The sequence below is a fragment of the Argiope bruennichi genome, chromosome X1 (genome assembly GCF_947563725.1).
Source record: "Argiope bruennichi chromosome X1, qqArgBrue1.1, whole genome shotgun sequence".
In the NCBI taxonomy this organism is placed as follows: domain Eukaryota; kingdom Metazoa; phylum Arthropoda; class Arachnida; order Araneae; family Araneidae; genus Argiope; species Argiope bruennichi.
The window spans coordinates 40,002,699-40,021,961 of NC_079162.1; the positions used below are offsets into that span (position 1 = coordinate 40,002,699).

Below are 19,263 nucleotides of genomic sequence, written 5' to 3' on the forward strand. Positions count from 1 at the left end.
AATGTATGTCTTTACAATTAATGCTGTACATAATTTTCTTTTAACTTTTGGCACCTAATTGTTTTAAATTTTAAAATTGTCATTAAGTATTTAAAAAGGAATTACAAAACATCAGAAAATATGCTAAGAATGCTTTATGCATGAAAATATGCTTCTGTCAATAATACAAATGGGGGGTGGGGGAGAATACTATACAGAAAAAGGTTTTTTCTTTATTGGAAATGCAAAGAAGTGATATTTGTAAAAAATATCCACATTCCCGAAGATTATTGTAAATATTTGAAAACAATGACAAAAACATTTTCTTTTGCATTAAAAAAAAAATTCATTGCAATGTTGACAGAAATAAATATGGAAGAAATAAACTATATAACAGAAATTCAATATCTGCCTTTTCCATATAAGGTAAATGAAAGAAAATTCTATGAAACCTTAAAAGATCTTAATATGGTTTCCAACTTATAAATTTTAACGTTTTAATATAAGGAAATGATCCAGTGAGAAAATATATTATTTAACATATTACGATCTTCCAAGATTTATTTTTAAAAACCTATGAAATGAAAATAAGCTACAATCAATCCGCATTTAAGATAAACAAATGCATGAATCATATTATAAAGCACTTAACTGCAACTTCTATAACTTTTCTTCCCTCGCTTTTTTTTTTTTAGAAAACATGATATACTTTAAATCAATTGAAATTTAAAAATGAAAAGCTTTCCTTTCTGCAAAATGATAAGCAGCTTATTGTTCAGTCATTAGAGGGTAAAACTGAAAGAAGTTTTTAAAAATTTGAAACATAAATTCAGAACTAATATAATAATTAGATACCTCCATCATAATTATAAAAGTTTGTATTTATGAATGTCTTCTTTCCGACTGGGGTGGTGGGGCAATTTTATTTAATTTCGGACATATGGAGCTTTATTTCAAAAGTTTCGAATTATATCATATAGTTAACTCTGTATTTCACAATAAATTTTAGAATAATAGGAGGAGGGGTGGCATTCATTAAATAATAATAATAATAATAAATGCAATTTTATTCATGTGCAGAGGAGCTGAATTTGTTTCAATATTTGTAAACAATTTGTTACATATATACTTTAGCAAAAGCAAAAATTAAAATCAATCAAGACACGAAAAAGCAAATCCACTACTGAATAAAAGTCCATATAAAATGCCAGTCCTTTATTATTTTCTAACTAAAATTTACAAATGTTACAGCTAAAACAATGTATTATTTATTTTCTTGCACAACACTATTACAATGTAAGCATAAATATATACATATCTATATTTAAAGGATCTAAAGAATTATGAACATTTAAATTTATCAAATTTATAGGTTTGACATATATATGTCAGTTTTGAAAATTATAAGAAACTGTAGGTTTGATTTTAACCTTTTTGTACATATCTTAGAAAATACAAACTTTTAAGTTATACAACATAATAACAAAATGTAATAAATAAGTTTACTTCGAAATTATATGCAAATAAGTATTTTAATAATTTGCTACATTAAACCTTTAAATGAGAATTGTGAAAATACTTCAAATAATAAAAATTTGAATTTGTAACATAACACAAATAAGAAAAAATACTATTAAAAATTACTAAAAATTAAAATTGAACCAATTCTAGTTAACATAATGATTTTTTAAAATGTTTAAACCAGATTAATACTAAGTTTGACATTACAGAATTATAACAAGATTTTACATGAAGAAAGTTTGTTTTCATGACAAAATACTTACACCTTTACCAGGCCTTGCCCACGTACAGACAAAACCTTCCTGGCAGGCTATTACAAAGCAGTCCTCCCTGAACACCAATGCAGTTAACCTTTCATGTGCTATTTTCTTGCATATAAGAGGTTCAAGCATGGAGACTTCATCTCTCCGAGGACAGATTGGAGTCCCAATTAATTTCACAGGGTCATCCAACACTTTGCTTTGGTTGGACTTATTAAGGCTATTTTTATCAGCATTCCTTGAAGCAAGGCTGAAATTTCGTTTATGTTCTTTATCCGGCTTTTTCTCTTTTTCTAATGTTGCACTTTTACTTCCTATACTGAGACTTGGTAAACCAAGGTTTCCATCCATTAAGGATGCTTCTTTTGGACAACAATTAGCTTGCGCATTCCCAACACTATTACATTTACTTAGAGTTGGAAGATGCGTACTTGGACTATTGAGCAACATACTAGTCCTTGTCCTTCCTATAGGTTGTTTTAGAACATCCTCAGTCAAATCCCAAAGACACAATTGTGTATCTTGCCCTACAGAGCCAAACCTATAGGAGGTAATGTTTAAAGACCTACTACCAGATAAAGAATTTCTTGCACATACAGAGTTTGGAACTAAAGTGCCTGAATCAGTTTTGCTTCCTGATGCTACAGTTTTTGAAGACTCACTTGCATCATCATTAGGCAATGGACTAACTTCTTCTTCACTGTCACATAAATCAAGACCATCTGAGTCAGTATAGGTAAATGCATCAAATGCAACTACACTAACCCAAGATTTATGGCCATGGCCTCGAGCCACAACTCTTTTTTCTTGAAAAGACCATACAGTTACCAGATCATCTTCTCCTCCAGTTACTACATATTTTCCATCTGGACTCCAACATACGCACAGTAATCCACCAAAAAAGCTTCTTACTATACCTACTAGATCCATAGTATCATAATTAAAAATCCTTAAAAATCCATCTTGACTGACTGTAGCAAGATATTTTGAACAGGGTGAGAATGAAAACTCATTTAAAGCACCATAACCTATCACCCACCTATAAAGAGGATTTCTCGTACTTTTCGTTTTGCAAGTATATACTGCAAAACCTTCACCTTGTTTAAATAATTGGTAATGTGGTGGTGTATTACCACATGGCAAGTCTTCTTTATAAACATACATCTGTCCACTACTGTGAGATACAAGAAACAGATTCTGAGAGCCAGGCACCCACTTCAAACAAGTCACTTTTGTTTTGTCAATCAGTCTCTGAAAAGTAGACAAGTAAATTAAATATTAGCAGATATATATAATTCATTTGTGCTTAAAAATGTATTATGAATAATTAAATTCATTCAGTTCAGAATAAATGGAGCAGAAGAACATGGGACAAAAATTCGAAATGACGATATTTGGACCTATTGCCACATAAAAAATATTTAAAAAATTGAAAAGTACAAATAGAACAATCCATATATAAAGCAAACAAGAGAGTACAGCCATATTTAAAACATCATATATATTTACATAAAAATGAAGTTTAAATTCTTTGAAGCTTTAATTAAATGGTTCTTTGAAATGCTTTTTTCTAAATAAATACCACAAATTCATGTAAACTTCAAAAAATCGCAATAAAACAAGTAAGGTAATATGTCCAAAGAGCATTTGGATTTTTTTTGTTCCCATAAAAAATGACCGATAGATGATACTTGGATGCCAAATTGAGATGATTTATGTAAATCAGGAAAACAGGGCACAGTAACTTAAGACATTCCATTTTATTTTAAAGCAAAAGACGTTCAACATGACCTCTGCCACAAGGTATTAAGCAAGTGAGGCGCGTAACTACGTCTATTACAACCGAGTGTAGCATGTTGGCATTGATGCCACCGACGACCTGTTGAATGGCAACTTTCAGTTCTATCAAAGTGGCTGGAGAGCCCTCGTAGACACGAGATTTAAGGTATCTACAACCAAAAGTCCACTGGAGCAAGGTCAGGCGATCGTGACGGCCACTTAATCTTACATGTCAGGCTCATCACTCGGTTCTCTGAGAAAGTGTCTAGAAGGAACGCCTTGACAGAATAAATAACATGAGATGGGGCGCCATTCTGCATGAAGATGACCGGCAAGTAACGCACATCTATGCTGCAAAGCAGGGGCAACTTAGTCTTGCAAAGCGTAAAGCAGAGTTTACACGAGGCCAACTATTGCGCGCAATGGAAGGTCACGTCTATCTCAGGAGCATCACATGACCCCCAACGGGACAATGGCAAATGGTTGTCTCATCAGGACAACTATTTGCCATTGTCCAATAGCGGTCATGTGATCTTCTTGAAGTAGGTGTGACCTTCAATTGGGCGCAATAGTTGGACTCGTGTGAACCCTGCTTAAAATACCGCTCTGCAGTGACCGAACAGGTTTTCCAACCGGATACATCACAACGCTCTTCAAAATAGAATGGATACAGAATGACTAGAACGTGGTGAAACCACACCAAACGGTTACACGTGGCGAATATATAGGTTTAACCCTTTAAAATGCCATTTTTTTTTCTGATCACGGTACACTAAAATATTTTTCAGATTGAGACTGGCCCAAGAAAAGTTATTCATTTAGCTTATTAAATAAATGTAATTTCATTTATTAATTTGGTTAATTAATTAAATAGCAAATCAAGATCATCATTTGGTGGGAGACAAAGAACTGAAGCATCAACGTTTCTGACATATTGAAAAATATGTCAGCACTTAAGCCAATCTACATTACTTCATTCAAAGATTGATTAATTTGGTATGAAGCATACTTTTCACGTACTCACGAGGGTTTGATGTCGTTTAGATGCGACTGTCTTGCTTATTAATGTCACAATACAATGAAAAGTGGACTTAAGCTGTCCACATGATGTTCCGCAACCATTGTGGACCACGTTCCAATTGTGCAAAAGCTTGTCTTTCGTCGGAATCTGCAGGCAATAATTGGTGAAGTGCCTGTATCTTGTACGGATGCAGTGTCAAGACTCCGTGCAGAATGCGCGGATCCGTAATGTTTCCAAAATCCCCGTTACTCTCTCAACTTCATGTGCACTATTATTTCCCGATGATTTCTCGGCTGCCAAATTAACCATGACATTTTGTACAACAGGGACGCGGTTCACACTGACGGATGGTCTGCCACTTCCACCTTCCGCGGTGGACGATCCTCCAAACTCTGATTCATCAAAACGGCACACTAAATTCAATATCCCATTCAATGAATTATGGCTTTTACTCGCCTTTCTTTCTTTCTTTCACTGCGCGGAATTCTCGCAATGCTTTTAGTCGTGGATTCAACGTTCTTAAACAAAAGTTTAACCACTAATCCTTGATCGGGTAATGATAGCATGATGTTGGCATCGAATGACAGATCCATTTCAAACCTTGTTTCAACCATAGAGCTGAGATACTGATAGAGGGAGTGCAACCCTACTTTGGCGTAGGACAAGATAAAATCACATAACCTTGGTACAGAATTTGTGCTCGCTGTAACCGCATTCTCCGTTCCCCATTATATTTCAATGGCAGATTTTTTATCGCTTTAAACTTTTGGATTTTAAAGCTTATTTAATCCATGGTTAACTATTGCTGTGCAATTGGATGCAAAGGTAAAGCTTCTAAGGATAATCCTGTATCATTTCACAGGTATAAACAAACATATTCTGTTTATATCCATTTTATGTCAATTTAAAATTTCGAAATCTCGATCACTCAGTTATTTTGGTGTTATAACTGAATAATATTTCATAGTTTGGTTTAGTTATTGTATTAAATTTATTTACTTGTTATAAAGCTTCATTTAAACTGATGCAACTGCATTATATTTTGCTACTTGCTTTATTTTAATCTCGAATGTGTTGTAAGTGCTTGGCTGCAAGCTTGGCGTGATTTTTTTTTCGCCAATTCAAGTGTTTACATAAACATTATTGACCGATCAATAGTGTATTTATTTTAGTTCAAATAAAGTTCCTTATTATTTCCAATATGTTGTTTCTTTTTTACTATAAATATTCGAATCGTATTATACCGTGAAAGATATTAAATCATCATTGTAAATGAAATAGTGAAACTAAAACGTATGTTTTATTGAAAATGTTAAATAGTAAAATTTCCTAAATAGCAGTAATTGCATGTTTTAATAAATTTTAATTAAGATCTAAAAAGAAACTAGTGGATATTCTAAAGATAAGAAACTATTAAAGAAAGAAATGCTATGTTTACAGATAAAAATTTTGTCTAAATGTTAACATTTATTAATAACTTGCGATATGCACATACCCTAAAAACACCATTCTCGTAAAAATTTCGAATTTCTTTATTATTTTGTATTAAATCAACACATTTAAGATTCCAAAAATGATTTAATTTTGTTTCTGCGGTAGTTAGAAGCAAAGTTACCGGCAAAATTATAAACCAGAAGCGAAATATTTAAAACTGATATTAACAAGGGGAGGGTAAAAAACTGAGTTTGGGACGAGATTTTGTATAATGGTAGATTAATACACTTGGAATGTTTATTCATTAAAATATTAAGACTCAATAGCCAACCTTAAAACTTTCAAATTAGTTTATATACTAATAATGTGTTGCCCCAACGAGCGCTCGAATAGTGTAGTGGTTAAGGTAATGGCGTAGCATTCTCGATACCCGAGTTCGATCCTGGGCTAGTGTTTTTTGTTTTCTTTCTAAATTATTTCAAAATAATTTAAGTTTTAAATAATATCTATTTCATTTTTCATGCAAAAATAAATATTTATTCTCCTAATTCTTGGATTATAATTTAATTTTTAGAAAGAAAATTAATTAGAAATACGAATGCATTTTTTTAAATATTCAGAAAAAAAAAGGTAATTTTTATAATCTGCTTTTATAAAAGTTTTTTTTTTTTATCTGTATGAGATAATGATAAAAGTATTTGAACATGTAATATAAAATCAAAAGATGTTTTTAGATAAAGAGCAGAAATAAAATGTTTACTTAAAGAAGAAAAATAATCACTTTTAATTATTGCATGAAAACAAAATAAAAAAACTAAACACTTTTAATCAACAACAACAAATGATGTAAAAAAGAAAATATTATTTTCGAAACCAGTTTTCAAAGAATGAATATATAAATTGTTTAGGAAATATTAACCGGAAACCGACCGGAACCAATGATCGGAAGCAAAATATTGCGCGGCAGTTTTTGAGTATGCCAAGATTTGCGATATGGTGCCAAAAAAGGTATTCTAAAGGCCAGATTTCCCCGAAGTCACGCGACTCATGTTGCGTATACTTGTTTAGACAAGAAACAAGCGACTAGCTCCCTCAATTTATATATCGGCTCTATGGTTTCAACAGCTATCCTGATTTGCATAAACCGTCTCGGTTTGACATGTGAAAACTATCTATCGTCTTTTTATTAATCATTTTGAATGGAAGGGGGAGGATTCGACTTTGAACATATTCCTATAAACCACAATATTTTTTCGAGCATTATTTCTTTTTTTTATTATGATTTTTTGAACTTTGAACTCATTTTATGGCGCATCCTGTATTATAAAAATCCTTTTTAATCTACTTATTTTGAGATCAGAAAACATGATAAATTAATTAGGGTATCGACTTCCTTGTTTAATGAATAATATTGATAGTTTATTCAAAAACAACACATATATAAATAAAAAAAAATTATCAAATGCTCCATATAAAGTATATCATATATATAAAATAATTTCCATTATTTAACATAGAGTAATACACACCAAGGAGCAAGTAAAACTGGCACATCTAATATCACACAACTGGCTTTTTTTTTTTTTCTTTTTTAAGGAGATTTAGCAGCAGTCTGTTTCCTCGGTTTCTTTGAAAAATAAGGTATGGAAATATGCAAATTTACACTATTTTTTATAAGAAGAATTGCTTTAAAATATATGTTCCATATATTAAATATTTGTGAAATGTGTAAATACATATTATAGAGACAAGAAATATCTGAAAAGGTTAGAAATATGGCTTCAAGACATTAATTTTTATATTTCTTTTACAGCTATTATCAAGTTTGACAGTATATAAAAGGCTATGCTAGTCTGGCTGTCAACAGTTTCCTACTTTGGCGTAAAAAATAAAAATGTGATAACTATTAGTGGCAAGTACGATTCTGTGTTGTGTGAAAGATGCAACTGAAGCGACTTTGAATAAAATTCATTATATTTCTTAGGGCTGTTATATCTTGTAAATGCATTAATTCTTGTTAACATGCAGAGAAGTAACATTTGAAGCCCAAAATTGTCCCACCCATTATGCTCCCACCCTTTTAGGACTACATGCTTATCACTTATATTTAGAATGTCGAATGTAGAATTATATAAACGATGTCCTGAACCCTAAATGGTCCAGTTCCTGATTAAAGAAACTCCTGTTGTACGAAAGCAAAGGGAAAATAGCAATGCTATTTCCCATTCCTCTGATTAGGAGGAAACAAAGTTATATAAATGACTGCTACTTGTACCTAGTCCAGACTCTCCATGAAGAAATTACAAAGAAAAATACAAAGAATAGAACTGTACTTAAATAAATATACCATCTGCTTTGCAATAAATTCCCCATGGTGAAGGATTTCTACAGGGAAGACTACCCACTACAATGCTGAAACATAACAGATAATTTTCACTGCTGATACTGACAAAATGTAAAACTAGCAATCCAAATGACCTTGAAACATGGAGTAAACAGTTACATGTGGCTAGTAACTCATTAAAAGCATTTATTCGTCTATATCTTAGGAATGGAAGCTAATTTCAAATTTTCATTGCCATATTCATGCACAGCAACTCAAAATCCGTAACAGATAAATACTTTAATTTTTTTAAAAATAAACATTTTTCATAGTTTATATCCAAGTCATATTTTTAAAAGATGACATTAAAATACTACTTACATGCCCTGAAACTATATAAATCAGTATGATTCTTTGAATTCGTACTGATGGCAATTGAAAGTTTTTTCGTCTTTTCCATATATGGAACAATACGATGTCAGAGAACATCACATTGTTCCATCACATGAATACACACAATATTATGGTAATAGAAATATAAGCTGTATATGAATACACAAGCATACCCTTCAACATTGGTTACCCAGCCTTCAGTAGCATTTTTTTATCAATGTGTTACATAAAAGATAGAACCAACAAATTATTGGAGAGTAGACATTTCTAAAGAATTAATTTAAAAACATTTAGTTTAATTTTCAAACATTATTCAAAGTTATTTAATGGACATTTATTATTAACTAAATATATTAATGAAATAATTTTAAAAAATCACAACACAATTTTGTTAACAAATTAACACTATTAGTTATATTTATAATTTTGTTTCAGTGATTAGCAATTCTTTTGAATTTTTAAAGTCATCATTACTTAATTTAACATCGTAAACAACTCCTATATTCATTTTTATTATGAACAGCGACTTCAGTGTTTTTACACTCATGCTGGAACAGAATTCCTCCCCCCTCCCCATAACAATGAAAAAAGTACTTTCTTTATCCACGATGCTGTAATCCAAGATTCAGGTAAAAAGTCTTTTTGGTGTGCATTTTCTTTAGTTTTCCACTCTATATCTGTAGTTCAATAGTTTTCACCTAATTTCCAGAATAACTACGAAAATTCCGCAGCTGTTGGAGGTATGTATAAGCAAGTTAAAGTATAATAAGAATAAAAGCTTTTAAAGAAAACTTAAATTACTGAGGAAAAGTTTCTTTGCTGCATATCAAAAATATCATGTCTCAATATTATCAAACTGGTTCCATACTAAAGACAATTTATCTGATTTTTTAATGAAAGATCAAATCCTAACATTTCTCATATTCATATTTTTTACCCGATTTTTAATGATGTTAAGAAATCACGGGGGAAATAAATAATTCTAGTCATCAGGAATATGAACCAAATATGACAAGATAATCTATGTTCTTTGGTGTCTTTTACTTAAATAAAATCTGAAGAGTTAATAATTAAGCAGATGGTATGTACTATTCTTCAAATCAAAATCTCATTTTTGCCGCTTCACACATCATGTATTTAAATGCATTTCTTAAGAAAAGTGTCTTGAAAAATGGTCTTAAAAGAAAAAATAAAAGAATCTTAGTGTTTATTTGTCCTATTACAAATCATATATTAATGCATAACAGAGTAAATTGAAATATTATTTTCTAGTCACATTATAAATATCTTAGCAATATGTTTATTAATTTCTGACAATTTTTTACCTATGGTCACATGCAATAACTAGAAAGATTTTGTTTAAAAAATTACTTCAACCTTCCAGGAGAACATGTATGCCAAATGATGCACAAGCGAAAATTTTTGTTTTAATCTTTTTACTACAGGATATATGAAAGCACAACTTTGGCTATTCTTACAGCTCTTTTCAAAGAAGGGTTAGTTAACATTTGGAATTCAAGACATTAATAGAATTTTACAAATCTGCTATTTGTATTTCAGAGATATGCACAATTATTTGGTATTTTTTTTCCCTATCTTCTTTTCTTTGTTTTAAAAATAATACAACTGCTGTTAAAAGTTATGTTATTCTACAAATGATAAAGAAATGTTACTACAACTAGCAAATGTTCCCATGAAAGAATGTTTAGCAAACAGCAACTACCTCTTAACAAAGTGGACTAAAAAACAGGACTAGGTATTGAAGAAGGGAAGATATATCACTAAGTGAAAAAGATGCAAACCTGTCAATATAACAAACATACTAGCATCACAAGGTTTAGCTGTAAAATTTGCCAGAAATTTATATGTTTGGAGGACTTTGTTTGGACAGCAATAATGCAATGAAGAGAATTTGAAACGACTGCTTGCTTTTTATATCGAAATTTCAATAGCTTATTTCCATGCCATTGGGCTAATTCATATTGTCTTTATGTTTTATGATTGCATTGTTTTGATTCCTTTTTAAATAAAAATTTTTTCAAATAATTGCACTTATTAACCTTTACTCCATTCTAATTTAAATAATTAACCTTCAAAAAATTTATATTACAATGGATCTAGAAAAAACACTTTCCATACTAGTACTGGTATAAATACAATGGGGTTATGCTGCTAGAAGGTGAATATAATAAAATTATATAAAATGATTATAAATCAAAATCTTATAAATCTGAAGAAATGAATGAGTTGCAAGTAAAAATTAATTTCAAAGATACAATAAGCTGATGAACAATTAATAAAATTGTCGCAAATCAATCTAATGAATTTCTTTAATATAAGTAAATGGAGAAAAAGAAATTGAATACGCTACAAAAGAAAATATATGTATATTATATGAAAAATAATACATCCCGTTAAAAGTTGCAATATTAAATTATCTTTATTATACAATTTATTTTTTCACCAAGTCATTATAGAAGACATTTTTGCAGCAGAAACTTCTTGCTCTCCAAAATAATGCAGTCTTATTACTATGCTCGTACTGGAGGAGCAAAAGTTTTTGATGTCAGAAATTGATCAAAATATGCATTTGAAATGCAAGTTATAATTTTTTAAATACAATATTAACAGTCATTTCAAGAAGGAAATAATGACATATATACAAGGTCTTTTTTTCCTTCCCCCGTTTTGAAACACTACAAAATTAATTGCAAAAAAAAAAAAAAAAAAAATCGCACAATATAAAGATAAAAATTCTTTTTTTACCTCTTCATTATATAATTTACTAAGTTCTTTCTTGATAGGATCTATTAATTGAATCTGACCAGCAGAAAAACCAACCAAAAGTGATACTCCTTCACTTGTGACCGTGCATTGATTAAAATCATGGCAGGTTGGATAGGTTCCCTTGTACACACGTTTGTCAACAGGTTTAGTTAAATCAGCTGCCTAAAAATAACAAATTAACAGCTTTATGTGTTGAAAATATTTAATGCAAATATGAATACAACATAAAACAAATTCTGAACAGCCAATGAATAAAAATATAGTTTATCAAACAAAAATACACTAACTAGGATTTCTCATTATGAAATTCACATTTCAGCGTATTCATAACTTCATTTCAAACTATATTTTAGTTTCTGTAAGTATAATATAATGAGAAGTCATATACAGCTGTACTGCATTGTTTTTGCCATTAATGAAATCATTAACACAGAATTACTTTTGTTAAAATATCACTGCTGGAATAATATACTCACTATCACTCAAATGCACAATTATATTTATCTAGTTAAAAAAAATTGGATTCAAATAAAGTAAGAATTTTAAATGACAGTCAATTCATGGTCAAATTATATGCAAGCCATATGCCAATTTGATCTTGGAATTTTGAATACATTTGTGCACACCATTGGATTAAATACACATGACCATACCAAAAGGTGTAATTAAATACCATGAATGACTGCATTTTTCATGTGAAAGTGACATCACATGAATCTACTTCATTTGAAAGGATTCACTTCAAAACCAAATGGAGTTTGGAACAATTTCTAACTCCATTAATACAGCAGATACCTGTGAAAGGAAAATCAACAATTGCTTGAAATTATTTTGCATAATGCAACAAAAAAAATCTTTTAGATTTTCTTAGTACAAGAAATATTAGGCAATATTAAAAGATGCAAATTTTCTGCAATATTCTAGAAAAAAATATGCAAGTCTTTTAAAGAACATTCAAAGCTACGTTCATAAATACACATACAAGACAATATCATACTGCTTCTCTGTTTTTGAGCAAGATACTCAAAACATTCTTGGGAAACTGAAAGATATTCACTTATTAATCTAATAAGACAGAATTCAAACAGCCACTACATTTTAGAACAGAAAATATTGAATTCAGCAATTCATTCTTCACATAAACAATTCGCTAGAATAATTAATATAAAAATTTCCAAAAGAGAAAGTTTTGAAAAAGTCATAACTGATATGGACAAAAATTTCACAATACAATGAAGGCTGGGACTGAGCTATTCTCATTAGCTATTTTAATAATAAGGCATTTGTCACTATTTTACTTTGAATAAGCTAATTTTCACATTGGAGATATTCAACAGAGGCAACTACAGAATTGCCAAATAAGTTATATATAATATAAAATGATCGATCCGCAAATTAGAACTTAATATGCAAATATATCGATTTTATTTAGTTACAACAATGAAACATACTAGTTGGTTAGCCTTCTCTTTCAACAATTTCATAATGAGGACCAGAAATGTTTTTATAATACAAAATATAGAATGGAAATTTAGATTCCCGTTTTCAAATTAAAGACTTGCACTTAAATTTACAAACTAATTTTTCTACCCTAAACATATTTCAAATATAAATCATAAGGGCTAAAATATAATTAAAAATTACCAGTTTTAAATTGTATTTATGAAGTAGTTATCAAATTCAAAACAAAAATTAATCTTTTAAGATATTAAAATTTTTAATTGCAGAAATAGTACTCAAAAATGTGATTTATAATAATAGAAGCATGAGAAAACAATCAGGGTTTAGATAAAATCTGAAAGATAACTTATTTTTAAAATCTAGAAAGCAAAAGCTGTTCAATAAAAACAAAATCTTGAATATCACACACACACTTCCTAATTATATTGGAGATTTAAGGAAATGATGGACTATTAGGCATTTCCACAAATTATTCACTTAGAGTTATGAAAACTTTCATGTACATGTATTAAAATAAATACATAAAATACCTTTAAAATCATTTTTTTAATAAAATATATTTTTAAAAACTATATAACGATTTCAAAATATTCCATGCAATTTAATTTTTCTATTATCCTATATAAATTTATTTGGAACAAAATTGGATATGATTTTGCAATTAAAATTAAAAGTTAATTCTTTAGAAATATTCTTAAGTACAGACACTGAATTTTCCTCAGAATTTTATATTCTTCTGCACTAAAACTGAAATAAATATCTAAAAGAATTCAAGTAAGATCCCAGTTTCTTCATTATCAATTTAATGCAATTTTCTGAAAAATTAAGACACCTGGAACAATTTTAAAGATATTTAAATCTAATTGAAACATTTTAAGAAAAAGAAGTTAAAAAATATATTTATACCTTCAAATATTCATGTTATTAAACAATACATTTTATAATGCTTTTTATCATAGTTTTCTCCTTTCAAAGACCTCTGTCCTATTAAGATAAATAAAATATTTCATGTTTCAGAACAGAATAAATATGATGCTTTCAGGTTATATGCAGCTTACATCAAACAATACTTTAAGAAATTTCTTTTATGAATAAAATATATTCCTGAAGAATAGATTTCAATTTTCTAACTGTTAACATCAAAGTTTTATATTACTACTATTTACATTTTCTAACAGAAGGAAATTTTTGAATTTTAATCTAAGAACTTGACAGTTTCAATTATATTTCATTTAAAATATACATAATATTCTGTAAAATAAACAGAAAATTGTTATTAGATCAATATTATTGAAGATTTTAAATCATACTTCAAGAAAATTCTAAATAAAATCTAAAATATATAACCCAGCTAAGGCTTTAGTTTCAATTTTAAGGATAAAAATTATTTTAAGTCATATTTTTAATTATAAATCTATTAACAACTTTCTTCCCTACAGAGAAAAGTAAATGAACTGATATTTCACAAATTGATTAAAAAACGTGTTCAAAAAATCATCACTTTGTGCAGTAATATTTTATAATCGTACTTAGCGACATTAAAAAACTAGTTAAAATATGGATGCTAAGCAAATATAAGTTATACATGATAATGTTCAATAATTTAAAGTTACACATGATCATGTTTCAGTCATTAAATCTTAAATTACATAAGCTCAATGGGACAGATTAAGAAATTCCATTTAAAAAAAATATTTTTATTTACTATTTGCTACAAAAACAGTACATTTCATACATTCAAATAGAAAATTCACACCACTAAAACATGTCATAATGGTTGAACATAAATCCTTAAAAATAGGCAGATTGTTAGATAAAATAAATTACAAAATTCGTACATGGGAAACAAAATGTTAAGATATGATAACTATTAAAAATACAACTAAAATTATAACATCCATAAAATTGGATGCTACTTGAATAATGACACAACAGCAGTACATTAAAATAACTTTGCATTCACTTAGAAAAAAAAATTTGTTAAAAGTAATTTAATAGAGAATTATACAAGTATTTTGGAATAAATTATTGCAAATCAATTTAAAAGAAAAGTATGCAAAATAATTAACAATACATTTCACGTGTTATAATTGAATATTTGATTGTATTTTTGACTGAAAACCAATAGCATATTCAGCTCTTACTTTAATAATCAACAAAATATATGACAATCATGCAAAGGTTTACTTTTCACGTTTAGCACATCATCGACTCTTCAAATGGGTGAAAAAGACTAATTACACAATTCATAAAACATATGCATCAAGTATTGATTTACATGCTTTATTTTTATGTCACTTCAATTTCATAATCAAATAAAATAGAGATGATAGTAAAAAAGGTTTTTTTATAAAGCTCAAGTTCTTAAGACAATATTTAAAAGAAATAAACCAAATAACAAATAATGAATATGACCCAATGACTTAAAAATATTTCAATACATCTTAATTACTTTTTCTACATACATAAAGAAAAATAGGTACATTGGCTATGACTGGTATTTTTAATTCACTGCAAACTAAAGTTTCAAAAATGCTATTTTTTCACAATTTGTAATGAATCTTAGAGATTATGCTTTAAATATATGTCAAATTTATAAAAACAATTTTACAACTTAGTTTTCTCAATAGCAATGAAAGTTATAGCTCATCAAAAAGAATTCATTTTTATTAAACACAAAATTAAGGTAAAATTATCAAATCAAAGAAATTATATCAATCATAAAGTCCCAATATATAAATTAGATTTGATTTCTGTTTCAAACACTTTGCTGAAAACAACAGTAATAAACACTTTAATCCAATTACTGAGCAGATTAACATCAACCACTACATTATGTCCAATATATATGTGAAGCAATACATAATTAACAAGTACTCAAAAAATATTAATTTAACAAATGAGATATTAATTATTTATACGAGTATCTTCCTATAATTATCTTTATTAAACAATCGTTTCTTTTTTATTACTCAGCCTACTCTATGTCGAATATTATTGTAAGCGATTAGATGTTAGAATATTTCTCAAAACTATTAACATAAAAATGAACTTATAAAAGTCTGTAAGAAATATTTTAAGTATTACTGTATTCAAACTTCTATGATTAGATAACACACACATATACTGGCAAGTTGGATGATCCTCTTTTGAATATAGTAAATTTCCACTAAATAAGTACCTGGGAAGCCATAATTAAACTTCAATACAATAGAGAATTAATAAATATCGCCAGAAGGGTAATATCAAATCAAATTATTCATATATTTACTTACCTTTTTCACACCTTTATACATGTAAACATAAAGCTCTCGGCCTACATTGAAACAAATACGATCTCCGTTGCCGGATGGATCAGGCATAGTTACGAAGGAGACTTTCACAGGTGTATTGGCTTGCGCATTGAAGCCTACTCTATTAGGTCTAGAGTACTCAGATAAAGTCATTAATTTATACACTCCTTCTCGAGTCATAAACTGAGTCTTTAGTTCATCTTTGCCTCCCCCGTCACACTGCACCGCCATTTTACCGACTCGACATTGATGAGGAAATTAGATATCCCGGATGTTCATGGCTCGGTAACATCATTGTTACGTTAGTTTCGAAGAGATAAATAACTTATTTTTTCTGTAGCATTTCGATGAATAAAACATAGCAAAAGTAAAAACTACAAAGAAGCAACGCAGAGCACAACGCAAGCTTATTGAATTAACGTTTCACATTCCTCCATTAGTGTACCGATCAGAGAAAAAGTCATTGCCACTCTTGTATTTGTGAGAAAAGAAAAGTACATAAACTACGGTCATTAAACAAATGTACCTGCTTTGGTCTATTGGGTTAACATATCATAGAAGCTCCACAGGGGAAAATGAATTCATAATTGAATTTCTATATTAATATAATTCTGAATTATCATTTAACTTGAAAATGATATAAAAAAGGAGGTTTTATTTTTCAAGATATGTATCTAGAACATAGTAAGTTGTTGAAAACTGCAAAGAGTAAATCCATCCAGAAAACACTTAATATTGTTAGAATGAATGAATTCACTGTTTTATTTCTATAAGCTTAGAAGCTTCCATGTCCAAGTTTGATTTCCGGTATAATGCTTTGTCACTAGAAATCTCCAATATCTCAGCACTACGTTTGTAGCTAATGAAAATTTAAAGCCCCCCCCTTTTTTTTTCGATTTTTATAGTTTGGGAATATTGAATAACAATTAATTTGGTATCGTTTCTTTCAGCGATAAACAAAGCTATCCTTAACACCTATCAGAACAATGTGTTATTAAGGTATTTTTAATAAACCTGTTAAAGACACTAATAGGCGAAAAGAATTTGCAAGGGATAAAACATTTTGTATGACATTTTATAAAGAAGAGACAAGATGGGTAAATTCTTGAGACATAAAAGTCATATGACATTTACGACTGTGCATGTCTTCTGAAGTTTCATTCGCATTTGAATTGAGCATCGGTTTGTTATTAATTTATTCTGCCGACTGTTTGCTTGAAGTGCGGGCTTTGGAAGTTATAGAATATTTGAGACATTTTGCATCAGACTGCTAAACTATTATATATTTATAAATATATTTATGTTAAACTTTATTATATTTTTATGAATATACGTTTCATTTAACTGTTCTGAGGTAAAAACAGTTTTCTTTGCCAAAGCAACTTGTTTATAGTAATTTGCTAACAGTTTTAATTCACGTACAGGATTACTTCATTTTCTCCAAAAGAATTTCTCATTGAAGATTTTTTAATTTTTCCTAGAGAATTGTTTCAGATAAGAAACTTTTGATTCATTCTGAAGCAGACATATGTATACTATAGTATAAAGCTGCATTTCGCGTTGAGTCAGTATCAAATAAAATTGCTTTTTAGAATGGAGGAACTGTCTATTTTATTTAGTTGGGATAATATATAATTTCCTCGCCGAAGATCTATTTAAAGGTGATGCTTTGTCACTAAGAATCATCTAAATTCCACCTTTGCTTGAAGGTGTTTAAAAGAATTTAAAATAGATTTTTAATAGTGGGATGTTTGAATGAATATGACAATTTTGAAAAGATAAAATTTGATATTTCTATTTCTTCAGAACGGTTGAAAATTGAACAGAAGCGGTTTGTTTGGTACCTGACAAGTGACCGTGAATTGTCCCCATTAAAATCTTAACCAAACTAAGTAAAATCGTTTATATGTAAAGATGTCATTTTGTTAGTACAAAAAAAAAAAAAAAAACTCTTTCTCTGATTCGAAAAGTAAGGCTTTATTCTTGGAAAATATTTTAAATTTATAAAAAGAATGCATGAAAATGTAGTGTGTGACAGTATTAAATATCAATTTAGATTAATGTTTCTTGTTGTACAATAAAGTGTACTGTTTTTTATTCTTCTATGTATTTATTTCTAATATCACAATTAAACACTTTATATCATAGGTGTTATAAAAATAAATGCATTAGAAAATAACACATGATTATATTCTCTGAAAATAATTTTATGAATAATATACTGTTATGGTTCTGAACAGTGTAACATAATGTAATCAGTAATTTTAAAGCATATAACTATTTGAATAATCTTACATAAAGTTCTCAATTTAACTAAATTTTTATTTTGCAAAAAAATATACAGATGTAAAATAATGAGCAGTTAAATTTTCAAGATTTTGTTTATAAAATATAAAATATGCTCCTCTCTTCACATCAGAATATTACATCTTCAAACTGTTATTATAATATATAATCAGGGTTTCATCTGTTGTAATAATAAATATTGAAAACTGAATTCAATGTAATTCATAAAAATATACTACAAATACAAAATAAGATTTCTAAACCTTTACTGAAATGCTGATTGAGAAGTTTTTTTATTGTCGATTCCAGCATTTTAAATAAAATACTTGGATTGAGAAAAGATTGCCTTCATGTTTTTCTGATAAAAAAATAGTCATATACAGGGTGATCAAGAAATGAAGGAGGGTGTTCGGAGCCCTGTAGCGTGTTATGTACAGGACGAAATATAACAAAATTTGGCCACCATACACATTAAAGTATGCGGTTTCGATTTATCAAGAAAAAAAAAATGAGTACCAAAAACGCCGATAGGGGAAATCCTAGTGCTACGATCGAAAACTTTAATATGTAATTTGCTTATACGGGTACTTTGTGATATGATATTGAAGATAAAAAGAAGGGTTACGGGAATTTATGTCATTCTGCAAGAATTCGCCCGTCGATTGCGTTGTCACTACGTGAAAGCGCCTTATTAGTCAAACTGTTTTATCAGCGGGATAAAAATGC

The 19,263-nt window shown here is 29.0% G+C and overlaps 1 protein-coding gene across 1 annotated transcript in view; it reads right to left on the reverse strand.

Moving 5' to 3' along the window:
• LOC129958131 (WD repeat-containing protein 20-like) overlaps nt 1–16,704 on the reverse strand; it is a 33,805-nt gene extending 17,101 nt beyond the window's left edge. The window contains exons 1-3 of the mRNA XM_056070332.1: nt 16,234–16,704; nt 11,477–11,659; nt 1,764–3,011 (exon numbers count right to left, since the gene is read on the reverse strand). Coding sequence (XP_055926307.1) covers nt 1,764–3,011; nt 11,477–11,659; nt 16,234–16,482 — 1,680 coding nt within the window. The 5' untranslated portion in view covers nt 16,483–16,704. The remainder of the gene's footprint in view (nt 1–1,763; nt 3,012–11,476; nt 11,660–16,233) is intronic.
• Between the last annotated feature and the right edge of the window lie 2,559 nt (nt 16,705–19,263).